This window comes from Humulus lupulus, chromosome 2, assembly GCF_963169125.1.
Source record: "Humulus lupulus chromosome 2, drHumLupu1.1, whole genome shotgun sequence".
NCBI lineage: Eukaryota > Viridiplantae > Streptophyta > Magnoliopsida > Rosales > Cannabaceae > Humulus > Humulus lupulus.
The window spans coordinates 18,527,710-18,548,024 of NC_084794.1; the positions used below are offsets into that span (position 1 = coordinate 18,527,710).

The window sequence follows — 20,315 nt, forward strand, 5'->3', positions numbered from 1 at the left end:
TATAAACAAGAGTTTATATATTTTTATATACTCTGTTTTGTCTCATTGTCGGTTTGGATATTGTGTTTTGATAAATTACTTTTTGGATCATATGTTTTTTTAAAATAGTTCAAATAGACCCCTAAATCTAATTTTGATCAAAGTTTTTTGAACTAAAATCACAAATAATTAATCAAATTAATAACTCAGAACAAAAATATAGTCATTTTGCCTAAGAATTGTGTTGTTATATTTAATTTTTTGTTCATCAAAATCAAGTTTAGGGACCTATTTGAACTATTTTACAAAACACAAACTTTAAAAAATAATTTATTAAAATACAAGGTCTAAACAAATAATAAAAAAATTATTGGATCTAAAAAATATAAAATTAAAATTTAAGAAATTAAAATGACTCAAAAGGCTTGTTAAAGCGAGTAGTTCACACTTGCGTCATTTCGCGTGGCTTCTGTTGGGATATACGACTAGCGAATGGGTCGTCACGTGCTATCTCACCTTCTCACCCATCACTCGCGCGCGTAAATTGAATATCTTTCTTCTCACCGTTGTTGGTGCCGACTTAAAAAAAGCTTCGTCTTCATCATCTTTCCCATTTCTCATTTCTGACTCTTATCCAATCCAATTACAAACCTTCGAAAGCCCTAAAACGACCATCCATGGACCGCGCTTCATGGAGAACCCAAGTTCTATCGAGGCACCTCATCCAGTCACCGTCCGATAATCTTCTCGGGGCCAATCCATGCCTCAACTACACGCCTCCGGAGCTATCAGAACTGTCCGATTATTTCGATCCCAAAGAGATGCGATCTCTCTTGGATGCTCACAATCTAGAGGACCGGGACTGGCTCTTTGGGGTGATGAGGCAGAGCAACCTCTTCAACCCCCGGAACGCCGCCGGCCGAGTCTTCATCTCGCCGGACTATAACCAGTCAATGCAGCAGCAGAGAGAGATGACGATGAAGCGAATCGCTTATCTTTCTGATTGTGGGGCTTTTCGGGGATGGCTCACGGAGGATGGGATCGACGCTGAAATGAGGAAATTCGCATTTTTGGAAGTTATTGGGATTTATGATCACTCTATGTCTGTCAAGCTCGGTGTTCATTTCTTCTTATGGTAAATTCTAACTTCTGTTTCTACTTTATAATTTCGATTTCACCTTTCTCCTTGATCATTATTAATTTCGCTATTTGTGTGGTATTTTGATTTTCGGTTTTTGTCGTTTCTTAAATACTTTTCCAAAAGCTATTGCATGCAAGTGTTTTCTTTTGAATAACAATGGCGATTTTGGCATTCTTTAATTGTGTATGTAATGTAATATTCATATATGTAAATATATATAGTTATTTATACGTTCCTTCTTCCCTTCTCTACTGTTTTGGTTGGATCCAAGAAGAAAAGGCTTGTTAAAATGACTCGAAAGTAAAGATGCTTGTAATATCAAAGGATAGAGTTGACTAATCTTGACGTTTTAATCATATGGATTTCAGGGGTGGTGCTGTCAAGTTTTTTGGCACCAAGCGCCATCATGACAAGTGGCTTAGGGACACTGAGAGTTACGTTGTAAAGGGTTGCTTTGCAATGTCTGAGTTGGGGCATGGAAGTAATGTATGTGAAGATTGTTCAATCGTATGATAATTAAGAGCAGGTTTTGCAGATGATACCTTCGTGTTTAATTAATAATTTTTTAATTATACTTCCAGGTTCGAGGAATTGAAACAGTCACCACATATGATAAAAATACTGGAGAGTTTGTCATTAGTACTCCATGTGAATCGGCACAGAAGTACTGGATTGGAGGCGCTGCTAATGTAGGGATTACTTTTGGACCTCTGCTTCGTATTTCAAAAAATATTAGTTCTTGGTTTTTTGTCTTTTTTCTGCTGCTTCACATGATTGTTTTCTGATGTGTTGAAATTTTATTCGTTGTTCAGCATGCAACACACACGATAGTCTTTTCGCAGCTCAATATAAATGGGAACAATCAAGGAGTCCATGCGTTCATTGCCCAGATCAGAGATGATGATGGCAATGTCTGTCCCAACATTAGAATTGCTGATTGTGGTCATAAAATTGGTTTAAATGGAGTTGATAATGGCAGAATCTGGTAATATTAAGCATGGTTTTTAGACACGGTCTAATTTTTAAGGAGCATAGTTTGAAATAAAATTTAAATTGGATAATATGGGAATTGTGTTTTTAGGTTTGACAATGTCCGGATCCCCAGAGAAAATTTGTTGAATTCAGTTGCTGATGTTTCTCCGGATGGTCAATATTTGAGTGCAATAAAAGATCCAGATCAGGTACTTATGTTGCCAATTTTCCATAATGAAAGATATATATCTTCTTCCCATTTTAACAGCATCAATATTTGTTTTGAATTTAAACCATTTATCTCATTCAGAGGTTTGCAGCATTCTTGGCTCCTTTGACATCTGGCCGTGTTACAATTGCAGTCAGTGCAATTTATTCATCAAAGGTAATGTATGTTTAGGCGTGATTCCTCGAATTTTGTTATACCTTCATGATATAATTTGATATAATTTATTTACCTATCAGATTAGTTTAGCAATTGCCATAAGATACTCCTTGACGAGGCGGGCATTTTCTCTTACACCAAATGGACCTGAAGTTCTATTGCTTGATTACCCTAGTCATCAGCGCCGACTCTTGCCTCTCCTTGCAAAGACGTATGTATTCCCTTTTATTTATACCTACGTTTTATTGACTTATCTGTGAAGGGGAATAAGTTGATAAGTTCAAGTTAACTGGTATTTTACCAAGGATCAAACATTTTTACTAGAAATAAGATTATAGATAACTTAATTAGTATTGTACGTTGCTGCATAACCCAAAATATAGTTCTTCCCAATCCCAAGAATAGTTTTACTTGGGTGCTGATCTTCTTTAAGCATGTAACATTAGATTGTGATGAGAATATTTGTGCCTTCCTACTTTGAGTACATTCCATGCTCTCATTTGTGATTGCTAAAAGTTTTCACCCATCCGAGTTTTGAAATCATCAATAAGACAATAGGTTTATCTAAACAAAGAATGAGTCCATAATATGGTATTTTGCCCCTTTTATTATTCGTAATCTAAACTATTTTTTGGGTTTGTGTTCTTCAGATACGCTATGAGTTTTGCTGCAAATTACCTGAAATTAATTTATGTGAAGAGGACACCCGAGTCAAACAAAACCATCCATGTTGTGTCAAGTGCATTCAAGGCTACACTTACCTGGCATAATATGCGAACTCTTCAGGTCATAATGGAATTTAAATCAATATTATTATGTAATTTCTTGTTGGTATATATAAATCAATTTGATGTTTGTTCAGGAGTGTCGTGAAGCCTGTGGAGGACAAGGTCTGAAGACTGAAAATCGCGTTGGTCACTTAAAAAGTGAATACGATGTGCAGTCTACTTTTGAGGGAGACAACAATGTTCTCATGCAGCAGGTAGTATCAACGTTTCGTATTCTCTTTAGATTATTGTTAAATAGGGACTGGGATATCTTGGTTGTTTCACAACAAGTTTGTCTGACATGAAAATTAGCCTTGCTGAAATAAATAAATTTAGTTTGGAACAGAAATGCATCCTTCCAATGAAAAGAGACCTGTGTTCTGGTCAATTCTGTATTCTTCTTTTTTTTTTGGTAATATTAATATAAATTCGTCATTTTTTTTTAAATTAATACAATTGTCATTCATATTTAAGACAGGCACGAGCATATAATATGCGTAGATTAATTATGCATGCAATTCTAATAATCAAGTCCATCAAATAGATGTTTTATAAAAGGCATGCAGATTTTGAAATACCAAAGTACTTAATGAAGATTAATATTAATATAGTTGGCTAGGAAATTAAAAAATTCATGATTTTTGTGGATAATGTAGAGCAACAGAGAAGAATTTTATTTAAAGGACCTATAATAGTTTTTACAATAAATTCACATAGCTTGTAACCTGTCTTTGTTCATTTTCCTATGTCCATGCCACTGCTTCCATAAACCTTAATTAAATTAATATTCTTTTATCTAAAGTTAATCTTAAAATAGCATTATTTGGATTCTCCCCCAGGTCAGCAAGGCACTCCTTGCAGAATATCTAGCAGTACAGAACAGAAAAAAACCATTTAAAGGTTTGGGATTAGAACACATGAACAAGGCCTGCCCTGTAATTCCATCTCAACTCACAAGCTCTACTCTGAGGAGTAGCCAATTCCAGGTACTAAATAGTTTATGTAACCATTGTATTTAGATATCAGACTCCTGTGGAGGCTTGTAATAAATATTTTCCAACTACTGTCTACATCAGATGGATGTCTTCTGCTTAAGAGAACGAGATCTACTAAATCGTTTTGCTTTAGAGGTGTCACAACATCTGAAACAGGGGCAAAGCAAAGAGTACTCATTTATTCTGGTAAGAGAGAGAGACATTTCTCTTCACCAAAGTTACCCTGTATCTTTATCTACCCCACTTTTTGTTCATACCCTTTCCTGGAACAGAGTTATCAGCTTGCAGAGGATCTTGGTAGAGGTTTCTCAGATCGCGCAATATTGCATACTTTTCTGGATGCTGAGGCTACTTTACCAGTTGGTTCCTTGAAGGTAATTCCTTCTTCGTTTAGCAGATTTCCTCCAATAGAGTAGGAAGCTACTATGTGTTGGTTTTTTGGAATGAGATTATATGGGCTTCTTGAGATTTTGTTGATAAAAAGCAAGAAATATTATTATTGTCACGTGAAAGATTCTAGCACATGATGCTCTTCAATTTATCCAATGCAGGAAGTCTTGGGATTGTTAAGGTCTATGTATGCATTGATTTGCCTGGAAGAAGACGCTGCTTTCCTCCGATATGGATACTTATCAACAGAGAATGCTGCTGCAGTCAGAAAGGAAGTGACAAAACTATGCTGTGAACTGCGTCCACATGCACTCAACTTGGTGAGTTCCTTCGGTATCCCTGATGCATTTTTGAGCCCCATTGCTTTTGATTGGATTGATTCAAATTCGTGGGCTTCTACTCAGCAGTAAGGCTCGGGGAGATTAATTCTCTTATTTATTTAAAGAACAGATGTTCTAATCATAGCTGGTAAATTTTATTCTAGTTCAATAAGAGCTATAATGTCTTTACTTATATTGTAATAATGTGCACCAGCAAGAAGAAGAGGGAAAATGAATTGAACAAACTATTGTATAATTGATGTAATTTATTATCATATGAATATAAATTCTGCATTTTCTTTTTCTTCTCTATCCAAGTTGCGTCTGGTATTTATGTATTCAGCAGAATAAAATATACAATATTATAGCTATGTTTATATGAATGTAGTACATAAGAGATAAAGAGTCCAAAGTTGGAGGTGAAAGAAGTGCGTAAGTAGGGGTCGTAGTTGAATGGATAAGTAATGGTGTTCGTTATTAGTCATACTGATAAAGGGGTTGCCTTTATATTAAAGAATGTAACTAAATGAGTTCTCAAAATTATTAAGACTGTCGGTTTCTTATTGAGATTATTGCTTTATTTACAGGATAAATAATCATTTGCTACTATATATTTTATGATATGCTATGTTTTCAATAATGCTCACTGTGCTTCATTGGTGTTTCAATAACCTACAATTTTATCATGCCATGCATGCCCATAATTATTCAGACATTCAACTTATAACTTATAAGGTCTAATTTACAAAATATGGATTAGTGAAAATTTATTTTTATGTGTGTTTGTATATAGTCGTACAAACATTTGATATAGCTATAAAATTAAAAAATATATCAATCAAGTGAAGCCATTTCAATTCAATGATTAATTAATATATTGTTCAACTTTTTAATAAAATCATCTATGTAAGAAGATTCCAAATCTTTGCGGAGAAGTAACTCTCGTAACTTGGGTCTGTTGTCTCTCACCTCTTTCCCAATCTCACTTTCTACATCCATCACTGCACTAATCGATTTACAGACACTTTCTTTGCTAAATAATCCATCTTCTTCACCTTTTTCAACTTCCACCCCTACCTTAAGACTTCTTCCCATTCGTCTAGCATTAAAAATCTGATCACCTGCAAGCGGTAACATCACAATCTCACACTCACTCACCAATCCCTCCAATAGAGAACCCCACCCACAATGACTAACAAAGCACCCAATACTTGGGTGCTCCAATATTTTGTGCTGTTGAATCCAACCCCCGTGAACTACCCCTCTTCCACCAACTCTTTCCACAAACCCATCTGGTAAAGCTTCATCAATGGAGTCCACACCAAAAGGGGTTCTCAAAACCGCCAAAAATGGCAGCCCCGAAAGCTCCAAACCCAACAACAGTTCTTGGAACTGGTCTTTCTTCAAGTTTGCCTCACTTCCAAAAGCACAGTAAACCACAGAGCCAGGCTTAAACCTACCTAGAAAATCAACCCATTTCTGCTCTAGGGGAGGGATTGATGATGGGTGGTCTAGTTTTGTAAGAGGCCCTGAAAGCAAAAAGGGCTTCTTCAAACTTAGTTGGATGTAGTCGAGAAATGGGCCATCGAGTTCCCTACAAGTTTTGAACCCAATTGCATCACATTGGACTGAGCCCATATACCAGCGATCAAAGAAAGGAGCACCGTCGTCGATTTTGTGAGAAACTACATTAAACAAGGCCCGGGCCTCGTGGAGATGGAGGTTGATCGATGAATCCGGGTAGCCAGGAGGTGGGATCATCAAGTCTGTCATCGAGATTTGGTCTCTTCCGGTGATTAGGTGCCTGGTGGAAGATAAGTTGTAAGCCATCATCACAGGACTTGTGGTGGTGTAATGCAAAGACTTGAGGCCTAAACGACGCGCCAACTTGGGGAATCCAATGATGAAAGTCGAAGAAAACAAAGTCGGGCTTGAGGTGTCGTAAGAAGAGTTCGACGTCGTTTTCTGTTCTCTCCATGGCAATCATGACGAGTGGGATTAGTGAAGAAGGAACGTCGTTTGTTATCTCGGCGCCAGAAGGGAGGCCTTCCACGTGGGGAACGGTGATTGGGTAGAAAGTAATAAGATCTTCGAAGCAATTCAAGTGTTGTACCTTAGATTGAGTTTTGATGGGGACCAGGAAGGAGATTCTGTGGCCCCTTTCGGCTAGTTTGTTGGAGAGGTTGAGGTAAGGAGTAATATGGCCCAAAGCCAACCATGGACTCATCACGATATGGAGAGAAGGTGGTGGTGAGGCCATCTATAGATTTGTAATAAGAAAAAATATGAATGATCAAGAAAGTGTTAAGAAAATTAAGTGATGATGAATGAATAATATGAGTAATGTTAGAGCTATAATAAGGTTGATTTGCTCAGAGTCTAAATATTTAATCACTCGACGCCGGGCATGGTACAATGTGATTGTCGTTTGTAATTTGTCAACTTTAATTTAATCTTATTAGTAATTATCATTTTATTTTTTAGTGTTGTAGAGCAGGTGAGAATAGAACACTAAATACTTAATTAAGGTTGGTTTTTGGACTATGCATGTATGGATTTCATAATCAGACATTAAAATTGTGACATAACCATAGTGCGACTGTTATAATTTATTAACTTATATTGAATTACATTATAGAATCATGTGACATTATTTTTTAAATTAATGAGAAGAGATATCAAAATGGTTAGGATCTAGTCGTATGACATTAAGCATGTAAACGGAGCGGATCTGCTCCATCCTGCCACACCTCGATTAGTTCTTTGGAGCGGGTGGGGTGGACTCGTCCCGCCTTAATCGGGGCGGGTCTGCCCCGTCTTAATTAAGGCGGGTTTGCCCCAATTTGTTTAATTTTTTATCAAGAAAATTTAAATTATAATTAAATTAGATTAAAAGCAAGAAATGAAATAAAAAAAAGATTGTAAATATATATTATTTCATTTGTAAAATTACATTATACTTGGATATTTATAATCCATTTTTCTTGACTAAAAAAAAATCCTAATATAAAATAGTACCAGAAATATATATACATACACCTTACTATTTTAGAACTAATACTAAGACATTCTATAAATAATAATATTAAAAAATATATATAATAATTGCATATATTTCAAAATAGTTTTTTTTTATATTGAGTTTGAGTATAGAAAAAAAAATCTGGAGTTACCGTGCTTGAATTAATAACGAGGCGGGAATGCCCTCCTTTGCTATTAATTACCAAATTTATTTGTATTTTGAATTTTACATCACTCTAATGACAAATTTCAATCATCAGTTTTTCTCTGATTCCTTATACATGTCTCCCACCTAAAAACACTATCCTCACTTAAAATAATTAATTTGTAGAGATAGTAATTATTTGGAGATAATAATGAAATTCAATCTCTAAGCCTATATTTGGTAGGGTGGACAGAAAATAAAGAGGAGAGAAAAAATATAAAGAAAATAAAAGTCAAAGAAATTAAAATAAATGTATTTTCTCTCCTATAGGGAAAGAAAAACAAAGAGAAAGAAAAAGAGAAAAAATTAATTAATTTATTTAGTTAGTTTTTTAATTGAAATTCAGAAAAGAAAAAAAATATTTTGACACTTTTAAACTTACATTACTCAACTTTTAAAAGTTAATTTAGTAATATTAAGATTGACTATAAAAACAACCCGTTTTCTCACAACATTTCTTTCCAATTTAGAGAGAAAATATTTAGTATGCCCCTCTTTTTTTTTTCTTTCCAATTTTCCTTTCGGCTTTATATTAGCAACTACTCTATTTTCTTACTTCTCCCCACTTTTCCCTCAAAATCTTTCCATCCTCCCACTTTTCTTCCTTAACAAACAAAGGGTAAAAGTCTGCCATTCTTCCTCGTCTTTCTTCAACACGAAACTCTAACATGGAGGGCTCAACAACTCCTTTGCACATTGCGATGTATCCATGGTTTGCTTTTGGCCACATTACTCCATACCTTCACCTCGCCAACAAACTAGCCCAGAAAGGCCACAAAATCTCATTCTTCATTCCCACCAAAACTCAATCCAAGATCAACCACTTGAATCGCTCCCCTCATCTCCTAACCTTCTACCCAATCACCGTGCCCCACGTAGATGGTCTCCCTTCCGGCGCCGAGACCACCAACGACGTCCCTTCCTCCTTAATCCCACTCATCATGACCGCCATGGACAGTACTCAAAACGACATCGAGCTTCTCCTACTACATCTCAAACCCCACCTCGTTTTCTATGATTTAGTCTATTGGATTCCCAACTTGACTCGCCGCTTAGGCCTCAAATCCTTGCACTTTTCTGTCGTGAGTGCTGTATCAACCGCTTTCAGCTCAGCCCCTGCCAAGTACTTGAGCCTCAAGGGAAGAGAACTTTCTGAGTCTGACATCATGAAACCGCCGCCTGGATTCCCAGATTCATCGATCAACCTCCATCTCCATGAAGCCCGAGGCTCTCTCAAGAGAAGAGATATGAAGTTTGGTGGTGATGTTGTCTTCTGTGATCGTTGGTTTATGAGCTTAACCGAATGTGATGCTCTAGGATTCAAGGCTTGTAGAGAACTCGATGGCCCATTTGTTGACTACCTCGAAACAGAGTTTGGGAAGCCTTTGTTGCTTTCGGGACCTCTTATACCAGAGCCATCAATCTCCTCTCTAGACCCAAAATGGGTTGACTTTCTAGGTGGGTTTAAGCCAGGTTCGGTGATTTACTGCGCTTTTGGAAGTGAGGTGATATTGGAGAAAGACCAATTCCAAGAACTGTTGCTCGGCTTGGAGCTGTCCGGGCATCCCTTTTTGGCAGCGTTGAGACCACCTTCTGGTGCCGATTCATTAGCCATTGAAGAAGCTTTACCAGATGGGTTTGAAGAGAGAGTTGGAGGAAGAGGAGTGGTTCATGGGGGTTGGATTCAACAACCACAAATATTGGAACACCCATCTGTTGGTTGCTCTGTTACTCATTGTGGGTCGGGTACTATATTTGAGATATTGGTGAATCAATGCCAGATAGTGATGATACCCAATTGTGGTGATCAGATCTTGAATGCGAGGCTGATGGGAAATAATCTCAAGGTTGGAGTTGAAGTGGAGAAAGGTGAAGAAGACGGGTTGTTTACTAAAGAGAGTGTTTGCAAAGCCATTAGTACAGTAATGGAACAAGGCAATGAGGTTGGGAAAGAGGTCAGATCAAACCGTGCCAAGTTAAGGGAGCTTCTTCTTAGTAAAGATATGGAGTCTTCTTACATTGATGATTTTATTCACAAGCTTCAGGCTTTAGTATTGCGGTAGACATTTGTACCACCATGAACTTCAATCAAAATAATAAGCATTGTGATAGTTTCCATTTTGTTCCATTGCAAGTAGCTCTAACACCCTTGATTGTGTTGTTTATTTATTTATTTGTGGGGTAAATAAAATCTTGCTGAGATGGAAAAAAATTGTGAAACAATATTGAAGATCTGGCACTATTAACTTCATTTTAAAAATTTTATTGTTAAATACTTTAATTATTTGTACTATCTAAACTAGTAGACACACTGTCAAATTTATGGAAGGAAATAGCCATGGCCATTGATTGAAAATGGTAAACATAGGTTACTTATTATAATCTTTTTAAATTCTACAATTGCTATTTTTTGGCTGATTATGAAATTGGCTCACCTATCTATTATTTACTTAATTTCTCATGTGCCTGTCCTATTCCTTCCTTATCTTATCTTTGCCATATTCTAGCTCTCCTGTTTAGTTTTGTCATAATTAATATTTTGCAGTTAATTAAATTTATGATTGATTATTAGTAGTAATCACTTCTTGTGGATCATGATCTTTCTTTTTAGATGTAGGATAAGATAAACAAAAAGTGAATTCAGATTCAAATAGATCATTGGATACTCATAAGGAATTGAAATTAGGGGTGTTCATTGGATGTGTAAGCCCATCCGATCCAATTCAATTATCCATTGAATGTAGGAATTTTACAACCGATCAAATCTAAAGAATTGAGTCAACCGATCTGATCCAATAGATAATTGGATTGGATCGGTTCTATCCATTGGATGCATCACCTGATTACTTATTGGATTGGATTGAATCCATCCAATCATTTTAGAGTCTTTTTAAATCTAATTTTCATGTATATTTTAATTATAAAACACACAAATTACTCATCCAAATGAAAATACTATTTAGTTCTAATAATTTAGAAGCATACAACTCAAATTCATCTAAATTAGAAGCATATATGTAATTGGATGATTATTGGATCGGTTTGCTCGGTTTTTATTGGATGTTGGATCCCCATCCAACAACTGACTGATCTAATTTGGATTTTTAAAAATTACATCTGATCTGATCCAATAGTAATTTGATATTTAATTTTTAGCGGTCGGTTATAATTAAATTGAGTATATTCTGCACACCTCTAATTGAAATGATTGGAATAGAGTCATTCCCGACCAAATGAACGAAATAGATTTCACATGAGATAAGATGATATAACTTTTTTTTTTGAAGCAATAAAATGATATAGCTTGGATGAGGTGAAATGACAAACAGAAAGCTTCACACTTGAAGTGATACTCTCACAATAGCTTGCCATACGACACATAGGTGTTGAGTATTAAATAAGGGAGCTTTACAAATTAATTATTTGTATTGTGATTATTATATAATGTATTGTGTCTTATGTTGGATTGTATTTGTTGTCCTTTTGGTGATAGTATTTTTAGTCTTTTATTGCGAGTTGCTCAACGTTATTTTCTCTATAGCTAGGGATGTACCAAAAAATGTATTGTAAAATTGAGACTTAATAACATAACATGTTACACTTACTTGATGTATTGTAATAATTCTGATTATAACATGTTAAAAAATAAATGGTGTTGCTTAATTAGCATAAGTACTATATGTATTCTAAATTCTATAATAGCAGTGTCAACACATTATTTAACATTAATGATCTCACAAGCATTCTAAATTCTAACATTATTGGGGCTAGTATTTTGGATCCTAGTGATGGTTGAAGATAAATAATTGGATTCCCCTTAAATATTGCATTTATTGTCTTATTATTTGTAGAATTACTTTGTCATGGATGTTGATTCAATTGAAACAAAAATTACAATAATATTATTATCGTTATCATTTGTACTTATTTCTTATTATTTTTCTTCATGTTAACCCACCTAAGAAAAGAACTTGGCAATTGGCAAGTCCAAATCGTACGATATGACTTGGGACCATGTATGACCTTGTGATAAACACTACACTACATATAAACAATAATTATTTAGTTAATACTAATGTTTGTTTTGGCATAATTATTATATTTGAGACTATACATCTTGCTACAATTTGATTCCCAGAGTCCCTCTAACTTTATTATTTATGAACAACAAGTTTTTTTTCCTAACAAAAGTTCAAATTTTCACGTAATAAATGGAGGACATTATGCATATTAAGAATACCTAATTTTCTTTTTTAATTGTAACAAGTAATATAGTTTAGGGACCAATTGTAATAAGTGATATAGTTTAGGGACCAATAAAGTTAAAATACCCTAATATTTGATTTATAATAAGAATCGATGGCTGTTTATAAAGACCAATCCCACAATACAGTGAAACACTTTAGAATCATAGTCATCACGAATGATCTTCATCCCAAACTTTGTCTTACCTGTTGTTTTGAATTTAAATTTAGTTTCCAAGTTGTTATAAATTTCCTTTGCAAGGTACTACGTACTAAGATTCACAAACTAAGCTAGCAACTTACTGAATTATACAAGATTTAATCAATTAGTTTTCTTAAACTACTTCAAGCTCTGATATTGTAATATTACTCATGTTCTTATTTTGTTGACAGGTTAAGCTTACAACATGGAGTCACCCTCTTCTTTGCATATAGCAATGTACCCTTGGTTTGCTTTTGGCCACATTACACCATTCCTCTACCTCTCCAACAAACTAGCCCAAAAGGGCCATAGAATCTCCTTCCTCATCCCCACCAAAACACAATCCAAGATGGACCATTTGAACCGCTTCCCAGCTCTCATTACCTTCGTCCCAATCACCGTTCCTCATGTTGAAGGCCTCCCTATTGGTGCCGAGACTACTCATGGCGTGCCTCATTCCTTAGTCCCACTTATCATGACCGCCATGGACAGAACAGAACCCGACGTTGAGCTTCTCTTACGCGAGCTCAAACCCGACTTCGTCTTCTTTGATTTTGTTCATTGGATTCCCAAGTTGGCACGCAGCTTAGGAATCAAATCACTAGAATATAGCTCTGGAAGTCCCATGACTGTTGCTTACAATTTTTCCCCTGCAAGACAAGCACAACTAAATGGTGTTGTTGGAAGAGAAGTCTCTGAGGCTGACATAATGCAGCCCCCGCCTGGCTTCCCTGATCCATCAATCAAGCTCCATCTGCATGAGGCAAGAGCCTGGCTTAAGTATAGGACTTTAAAGTTTGGTAGTGATATTCTTTTTCGCCATCGCTTGCTTACTGGCTTAAGCGAATGTGAAGCCTTAGGATTCAAGGCATGTAAAGAAATTGAAGGACCGTTTATCGATTACCTCGAAACACAGTTTGGCAAGCCTATGCTGCTTTCGGGACCTCTTCTGCCCGACCCTGGTACTAGTTCTATGGCTAGGTTAGATGAGAAGTGGCTTAACTGGCTTGGAGGGTTCGAGCCTGGTTCAGTAGTTTACTGTTGTATAGGAAGCGAGATCACCCTGAGCAAAGATCAATTTCAAGAACTGTTGTTGGGTTTGGAGCTTTCTGGGCTGCCTTTTTTGGCTGCACTTAGACCTCCTTCTGAGGTGGCCGAGTCCCTGTCCATTGAGGAGGCGTTGCCAGAAGGGTTTTTGGAGAGAGTTGGTGGAAGAGGAGTGGTTTATGGTGGTTGGATTCAACAGCCACAAATCTTGGAGCACCCTTCTGTTGGGTGCTTTGTTACTCATTGTGGATGGGGTTCATTAATGGAAGCAATGGTGAATAAATGTGAGCTGGTGTTGCTGCCCAATGGAGGTGATCAGATCTATAATGCAAGGCTAATGGGAAACCATCTCAAGGTTGGAGTTGAAGTGGAGAAAGATGAAGAAGATGGGTTGTTTACCAGAGAGAGTGTTTCCAAAGCTATTAGGATTGTTGCAGAAGAAGATAGTGAAGTTGGACGAGAGGTCAAGGCCAATCGCGCCAAGCTACGAGAGCTTCTTCTTAGAGAAGATATGGAGTCTTCTTATCTTGATGATTTCATTCGCAAGCTCAAGTCTTTACTGGACTAAATCATTTGGACTTTGCTTGTGAGTGTTGCTACTCTCTAATGGAACGACTAGAGTTAATCAATAGCTCCAGCCTTCATGTGTGTGAACAGTAAATATTATAGTTGCCTCCTTATTGTATTTTTCTCTTTTTACATAATTGATAATAAGCGGCTTCAGCTTTGTTGAATTCGTATTTATGGAATAGTTTCAACTTTAAAGAGAATCAAACCATAATTGAGAAAAACAGAGAATAAAACAACGAAGTCATGCCATGTTTCTTGAAATCGTATGGTGAAGTTCATATTGAGTTTACAATTGTATACTATCCATTATATGCAATCTCATTGGTATATCTTTTGGTAGATTCGGTCAAATTTCTGGACAGAATTTGTTGTAAAAAAAATAGTTTATTCCTCCCTATTCTTCAACCAATCAAACATTAAAATAATTATTCAATTTTTCATTCAATAACTCCAACCAAACAACATAATCAATTTATCGTTCTTATTCTATTCCATTAACATTACTATTCTCATTCCTCTATTTTCATTACAATCAAATGCTTCTATTTCTATGACATCTTCAAAGAGCACCTTATTGTCTTTATGTATTTATTTTTCTTAATTCTTCCACAAAAGGTCATATGCTGTCGAAGCCGGCTCCAGTCATATGTCTTTGTAGTGACATTTTATTGTCGTTGCTTCTTTATCTCACCTAGTGCAAATCCCCTGACCAAGTCAGCTTTTCATCAAATTACTCCCCTTAATAATTTACCTAGTCAAAGTATCCTTAACTAATCATACATGTTAAATCTCCCACTGATCTGTTTTATATTTTACGCAGCTGGATTTAGTATATTATAGTATATACTACTCCTCATTGTCAGAAGAGGAACATCGTTGTAATGTTCCTTGTTCTTCACAAAGTTGGCATATGTAAAATAGTTATAATATTACTGGCGTATCATACGGACTGCTGCTGTTGACATTCAATTCAGATACATCAAACCATAACGATCGTTTCCTCTCCTCTTTCTCTCAGTTCTCATCTATTTCCCTACTCCATATTTTACTTATTTATAGATTAATATCACAAGAGTACTAGTTCTAACTCAAACTTCTTCTTCTTTTGATTATGTTCACAAGTAGTTTGTATTTTCTTTTGCTAACTTGAAGCCTGAAGCTAATGATGTGTTTCAACTGATTTATTCACAAAATAATATGGAGGGACCTTCGTTGCACATCGTAATGTTCCCTTGGTTTGCTTTCGGCCACATAACCCCATTCCTCACCCTCTCCAACAAACTAGCAGAAAAAGGCCACAGAATCTCCTTCTTCATCCCCACCAAAAGTCAACTCAAGATAGATCATTTGAATCACTTCCAAGATCTCATCAAGTTCTTCTCGATCACCGTTCCACATGTCGACGGCCTCCCTGCTGGAGCCGAGACCACTAATGACGTGCCTTCTCCCTTGTTCCCACTCGTCATGACTGCCATGGATAGAACAGAACCCCAAGTTGAACTTCTCCTACAAAACCTCAAACCTGACTTTGTCATCTTCGATTTTGTTCATTGGATTCCCAAGTTGGCGCTTCCTTTAGGAATCAAAACATTGACTTTCATGACAGCCGGTCCTATGTTTATAGCTTACTGCTTGTCACCAGCAAGACAAAGACAATTGGATAATCTTGGAAGACAATTGTCTGAGGCTGACGCTATGCAACCCCCACCTGGCTTCCCATATTCATCGTTCAAGCTCCATCTCTATGAAGCAAGAGGCTTCCTTAAGTTTAGGAATATGAAGTTCGGCAGTGATATTCTCTTTGCAGAGCGTTTGTTCACTAGCTTGACTGAGTGTGATGCCATAGCAATCAAGACATGTAGAGAAATTGATGGACCATGTATAGACTACCTTGAAAGACAGTTTAAAAAACCCTTCCTGATTTCAGGACCGCTTACACCATACTTTAACACCAGCACTATAAACGAAAAATGGGCCGATTGGATAGGCGGGTTTGAACCCGGCTCAGTAGTCTACTGTGCTTTAGGAAGTGAGGCTATCTTGAGCAAAGATCAATTCCACGAACTGTTGTTGGCTTTGGAGCTTTCTCACATGCCATTTTTAGCAGCACTGAGGCTGCCTTCTGGGATCGAGTCCTCGTCCATTGAAGACGCATTACCAGATGGGTTTCAAGAGAGAGTTGGAGGAAGAGGACTGGTTCATGAGGGGTGGATTCAACAGCCACAAATATTGCAGCACTCATCTGTTGGGTGCTTCGTTACGCATTGCGGGTGGGGTTCTTTGATGGAGGGACTGGCCAGTAAATGCGAACTTGTACTGATGCCTCATGTTGGTGATCAGGTTTATAGCTCTAGGTTCATGGGAAACAGTTTAAAGGTTGGAATTGAAGTTGAGAGAGGTGAAGAAGATGATTTGTTTACCAGAGAGAGTGTATGCAAAGCAATCAAGATAGTGATGGAGAAAAACAATGAAGTGGGGAGAGAAATAAGGGCCAATCGTGCCAAGTTAAGGGAGCTACTTCTCGGAAAAGATGTGGAGTCTTCTTATTATGACAATTTCAGTCAGAAGCTTCAAAGTTTATCGCTGAATTAAGAGTGTTTACTGAGTTATGCTGAAGGGATGAATGTTGAGTAAAAATATAATAAGCCCTATGTGTTGTACTATGTAATGTAAAAAGGCCTTTGGCTTGTGCTGTGTTGTATTTATGGATTAAGAAAAATTAAATTCTATAAACAAAATGCCGGACATTGAAGAAGAAGACGAAAAACAACGTTTAATGTTCACAGAAACAACTCAGCACAAAGACACAACAGGGTAGAATAGCAAAGAACAAAGCTGAAAAAGCATCAACTCCCACCCAAGACTCAATATACAATTAACAAGCAACATTAAATGCCAGGAAATTAAAAGAGAACGCGGAAAACAGAGTAAACCATTCATTCGTAAGAATCAATTTACAATTAAAACTGTTTTTCTTATGATCTTACTGTACTATGTCTCTATCTCTCATCTAGATTCCCTGATATCTTATACACTACGATGAAATGACAACGCTCTAACCTGATTTCCTTGGTATTTAAATTCTGATTCCATTCTCCAACCAAACACAGGCTTAGTAGCAGAACCCGAATTCTTTGATGACGAGGAGTCATCTGTAGATGAATTGATATAGCACTGAGACTCTTCAATAGGAAACGCAAATATTTTAAACTTCCTCTTGAACGGTTTTTAGTGACTTGAGACTGAGACTCTTCAATAAGAAACACCCTAGTAAAAAATGTTGGAGATCTAATGATTGTATAGACCATTTGAACCACAATTTAACGTTTTTGGAGTATAAATCACTAAATTACTTTCGAACAGTATCTGCTCTAGTCCTTGAAGAATTTCCATCATCCACAGGGGCCTCAGCTGTGAGCCTTCCCATCTTTTTCTGCAGATCAGCAAGTGAATCCTTCAACACTTTTCCTTTCGGACTTTTCTTTCCTTCAATAAGCTTGAGCTCCAATCTATATAATGCACAGGTAGTGTAGTTGTTGATCTCATATTCAAATAGATGCCATTCATGAGAGGTCAAAGGCTGTGGATCCATGTAATATGACCTCTTCAGTCCCCCAAATTCCTTCATGACCTGCTTTCTTGATTCATGCCAACCACGCCCATTGTAATCTGGCAACCCCCTCTGTTTTCTATTTCCACTCTCAAATGCCTTTCTAGGCTTATCAAAAAAGAGCCATTCTCTAAGCTTTTCACCCTCTAGGAGACAAAGATCAAACAGTTCTGCAACATTTAAGGAGAGCAATCAGTTAAAAAAATAAAAATGAAATTATTTTTTATACTGTTTCTAGACAACATTTGTAAAACCTTCAAATACTAATAGCACATATGACAGAAAACTATATTCCAAGCAATAACAATAAAGAAAACATAAAGAGTGAACTGCATCGCAGCATTAAGCAACATAGTTCAATTAGATATGCGCATGAGATTGCTATGAAATAAACGAATAAGGTGGCAGTTTAGCAAGAGGAGATAACAGGAAAGAAAAAACACTATATAGACCTACCAGGAGCATTCCACGGACATTTTGTATTAGCAGCTCCCTCACACTCAGGAATTCCCACCTCCTTTCCCTGTATCTTTAAATTAAGAGCACAAAACAGTGGACTATCCTTCATACCAATGCCACCAGGTCGTAAAACTGGAGCAATACCGGGAAGACCTTCATTTAAGGCTAAAACAGAATGACAACTACTGCAATAGTCCTGGCACCATTTGGATCCCTGTGCAGGCCTAGAACAGTCCCAAAGAGCACATTTTGGCCCCATAAACGCAGAGGGTGGAGGGGAAATATTTGGAAGAACATTGGGCAAAGTATCTTGTGCACACTGATTTGTGCTATTGGCTCCAACAATGAGCCCTTGATTAATGTCTTGATATATATCAAACTGATGAGGCTCCAGTCCAGTAACAAAATTTGAGTCATTTGGCCCTGTCTCGTGGAAATCTACACCAGATCCTTTCAATTCAGGAAATCCTTGAAAACTAAGATCTTGTGATTCCTTATTATCAAAATAGTCCTGAAAAAACAAATTGACTCAACAATCACCATTTACAACCACAATAAATAGACCTATTCACAATTGTGATGATGAAATAACACAATCATCATTTTAAGCGAGCTCTAATATAGCACAACACCCACTCAAAATAGGATATGAATTTTTTTACCAGTTCAAACACCGAGAAATTTCCAGCATCAAAGTTTTCAAGATTAGGCTCAGGATCAGGCTCAGGCTCAGGCTTAGGAAGTGGGAGTTCTTTTAATGGACTAGTTGCATCGTCCTCGACATCGTATTGTTGCAGAAGTCGAGCTAACTCTTCAGAAAACGATCCAAGGCTACCACCCTACTCAATACAATACAATACCCAGATTAAAATTTTGAATACCTGATAAAGATTATAACCTAAAGAACACAATCATTCAGAAAATTGACATTGTAATTGAACTAAGTTATCAGAACATACAAGTAAAGAAGATGCTGGTGTTGGCTCACTGAGCTCAACTTTCCATTCTCGTAGCATCTGATGGACCTGCTCCTCAAAAACAGCTATGTCCCCAGGTCGACTATCTTTCCTAGCGGACTCGAGATTTGAAAAAATTCTTTGAAGGTCATCGACACGGTGCTTGGTCTTTTCCTTCAAATTCTGGTGAGACACACTCTCACACTTGCTCTTAGAATCACTCAACATTGATCCCAATGCCCTTGAAACCTCTACAAAACCAGTAAGCAATACATTCAATCCAACCGCCCAAAGTTCAATATCAGAAAACAAACATGCATTGTGCACTAAATAAAGTAATTACAAAATGAACCCATGATTCATCAGGAAAAAGAAAAAACAACCAAGCAATCTAAGTCAAGAGGAATCCATAAAAGTACATACATAAATGTATATACTTGGGATCGGTGAATAATAGGATAATTAAACATCGAAAACAGGCATAACTGTAAATTGTAGTTTGAATTAAAAGTATTCCACTGACTATTACCGGAGAAGGGAGTGATTCAGGTTAGGGCAGAGAACGTATGAAGATGCGGGTAGAAGCCAGAGCAAAATTCCCAAATTGCAGCAGTCAGCACCATAAACACAATCGTTTTTCCTATGTTCTTTCTCTTAGTAACCTATAAAAAGGAGAAAGTCGTACAAATAGTTTACTACTCAACAATCAAGATGTTTTTTTTTTATTATTTTGTTCTCACGAAAATGTAGGGATTTTTTTGGATTAGGGCTTACTTTATTAATATTTTCCAAAAATTTAAAATTCCAAATTTTTTGGTCACGTATTTTAAAAAATTAAATTCAAAATTATTTATTAATGAAATAATTGAAGAAAAAACTTTCTTGATCAACATATCTCTATATCTATATGGGTTCTAATGTAGTTACCATAAATTTTTTATTTTATCAGAATCTTTGGTTCGCTTTAACCAAATATTTTATATATTTAATAAAATATACTTTTAAAATAAATTCAAAATAAATTTATAAATTATATTAATATAAATTTAAAA

At 36.4% G+C, this 20,315-nt stretch overlaps 5 protein-coding genes and 1 pseudogene across 5 annotated transcripts; 4 read left to right on the forward strand and 2 right to left on the reverse strand.

Moving 5' to 3' along the window:
- The first annotated feature begins 547 nt into the window (after positions 1–547).
- Positions 548–5,254, forward strand: LOC133817410 (acyl-coenzyme A oxidase 3, peroxisomal-like). Its single transcript, XM_062249921.1, has 13 exons — positions 548–1,114; positions 1,489–1,606; positions 1,702–1,809; positions 1,933–2,105; positions 2,202–2,301; positions 2,403–2,477; positions 2,558–2,688; positions 3,128–3,263; positions 3,340–3,459; positions 4,084–4,230; positions 4,321–4,425; positions 4,512–4,613; positions 4,791–5,254. The coding sequence occupies exons 1-13, from the start codon at positions 657–659 to the stop codon at positions 5,037–5,039; spliced, it is 2,022 nt and encodes a 673-aa protein (XP_062105905.1). The 5' UTR covers positions 548–656; the 3' UTR covers positions 5,040–5,254.
- A 533-nt stretch (positions 5,255–5,787) lies between these two features.
- Positions 5,788–7,209, reverse strand: LOC133813997 (cyanidin 3-O-galactoside 2''-O-xylosyltransferase FGGT1-like; annotated as a pseudogene).
- A 1,481-nt stretch (positions 7,210–8,690) lies between these two features.
- On the forward strand, positions 8,691–10,350 carry LOC133815879 (cyanidin 3-O-galactoside 2''-O-xylosyltransferase FGGT1-like). The gene has a single exon (XM_062248658.1). The coding sequence runs from the start codon at positions 8,844–8,846 to the stop codon at positions 10,236–10,238; it is 1,395 nt and encodes a 464-aa protein (XP_062104642.1). The 5' UTR covers positions 8,691–8,843; the 3' UTR covers positions 10,239–10,350.
- A 2,261-nt stretch (positions 10,351–12,611) lies between these two features.
- LOC133815880 (cyanidin 3-O-galactoside 2''-O-xylosyltransferase FGGT1-like) lies at positions 12,612–14,412 on the forward strand. Its single transcript, XM_062248659.1, has one exon. The coding sequence runs from the start codon at positions 12,827–12,829 to the stop codon at positions 14,234–14,236; it is 1,410 nt and encodes a 469-aa protein (XP_062104643.1). The 5' UTR covers positions 12,612–12,826; the 3' UTR covers positions 14,237–14,412.
- Positions 14,413–15,202: 790 nt separating this feature from the next.
- On the forward strand, positions 15,203–16,830 carry LOC133813998 (cyanidin 3-O-galactoside 2''-O-xylosyltransferase FGGT1-like). The gene has a single exon (XM_062247020.1). The coding sequence runs from the start codon at positions 15,436–15,438 to the stop codon at positions 16,828–16,830; it is 1,395 nt and encodes a 464-aa protein (XP_062103004.1). The 5' UTR covers positions 15,203–15,435.
- A 311-nt stretch (positions 16,831–17,141) lies between these two features.
- LOC133817411 (transcription factor VOZ1-like) lies at positions 17,142–19,964 on the reverse strand. Its single transcript, XM_062249922.1, has 5 exons — positions 19,793–19,964; positions 19,267–19,514; positions 18,970–19,146; positions 18,305–18,818; positions 17,142–18,018 (listed from the first exon to the last, which is right to left on the reverse strand). Exons 2-5 carry the CDS (start codon positions 19,489–19,491, stop codon positions 17,588–17,590), a joined length of 1,347 nt encoding a protein of 448 aa, XP_062105906.1. The 5' UTR covers positions 19,492–19,514; positions 19,793–19,964; the 3' UTR covers positions 17,142–17,587.
- Positions 19,965–20,315: the final 351 nt, after the last annotated feature.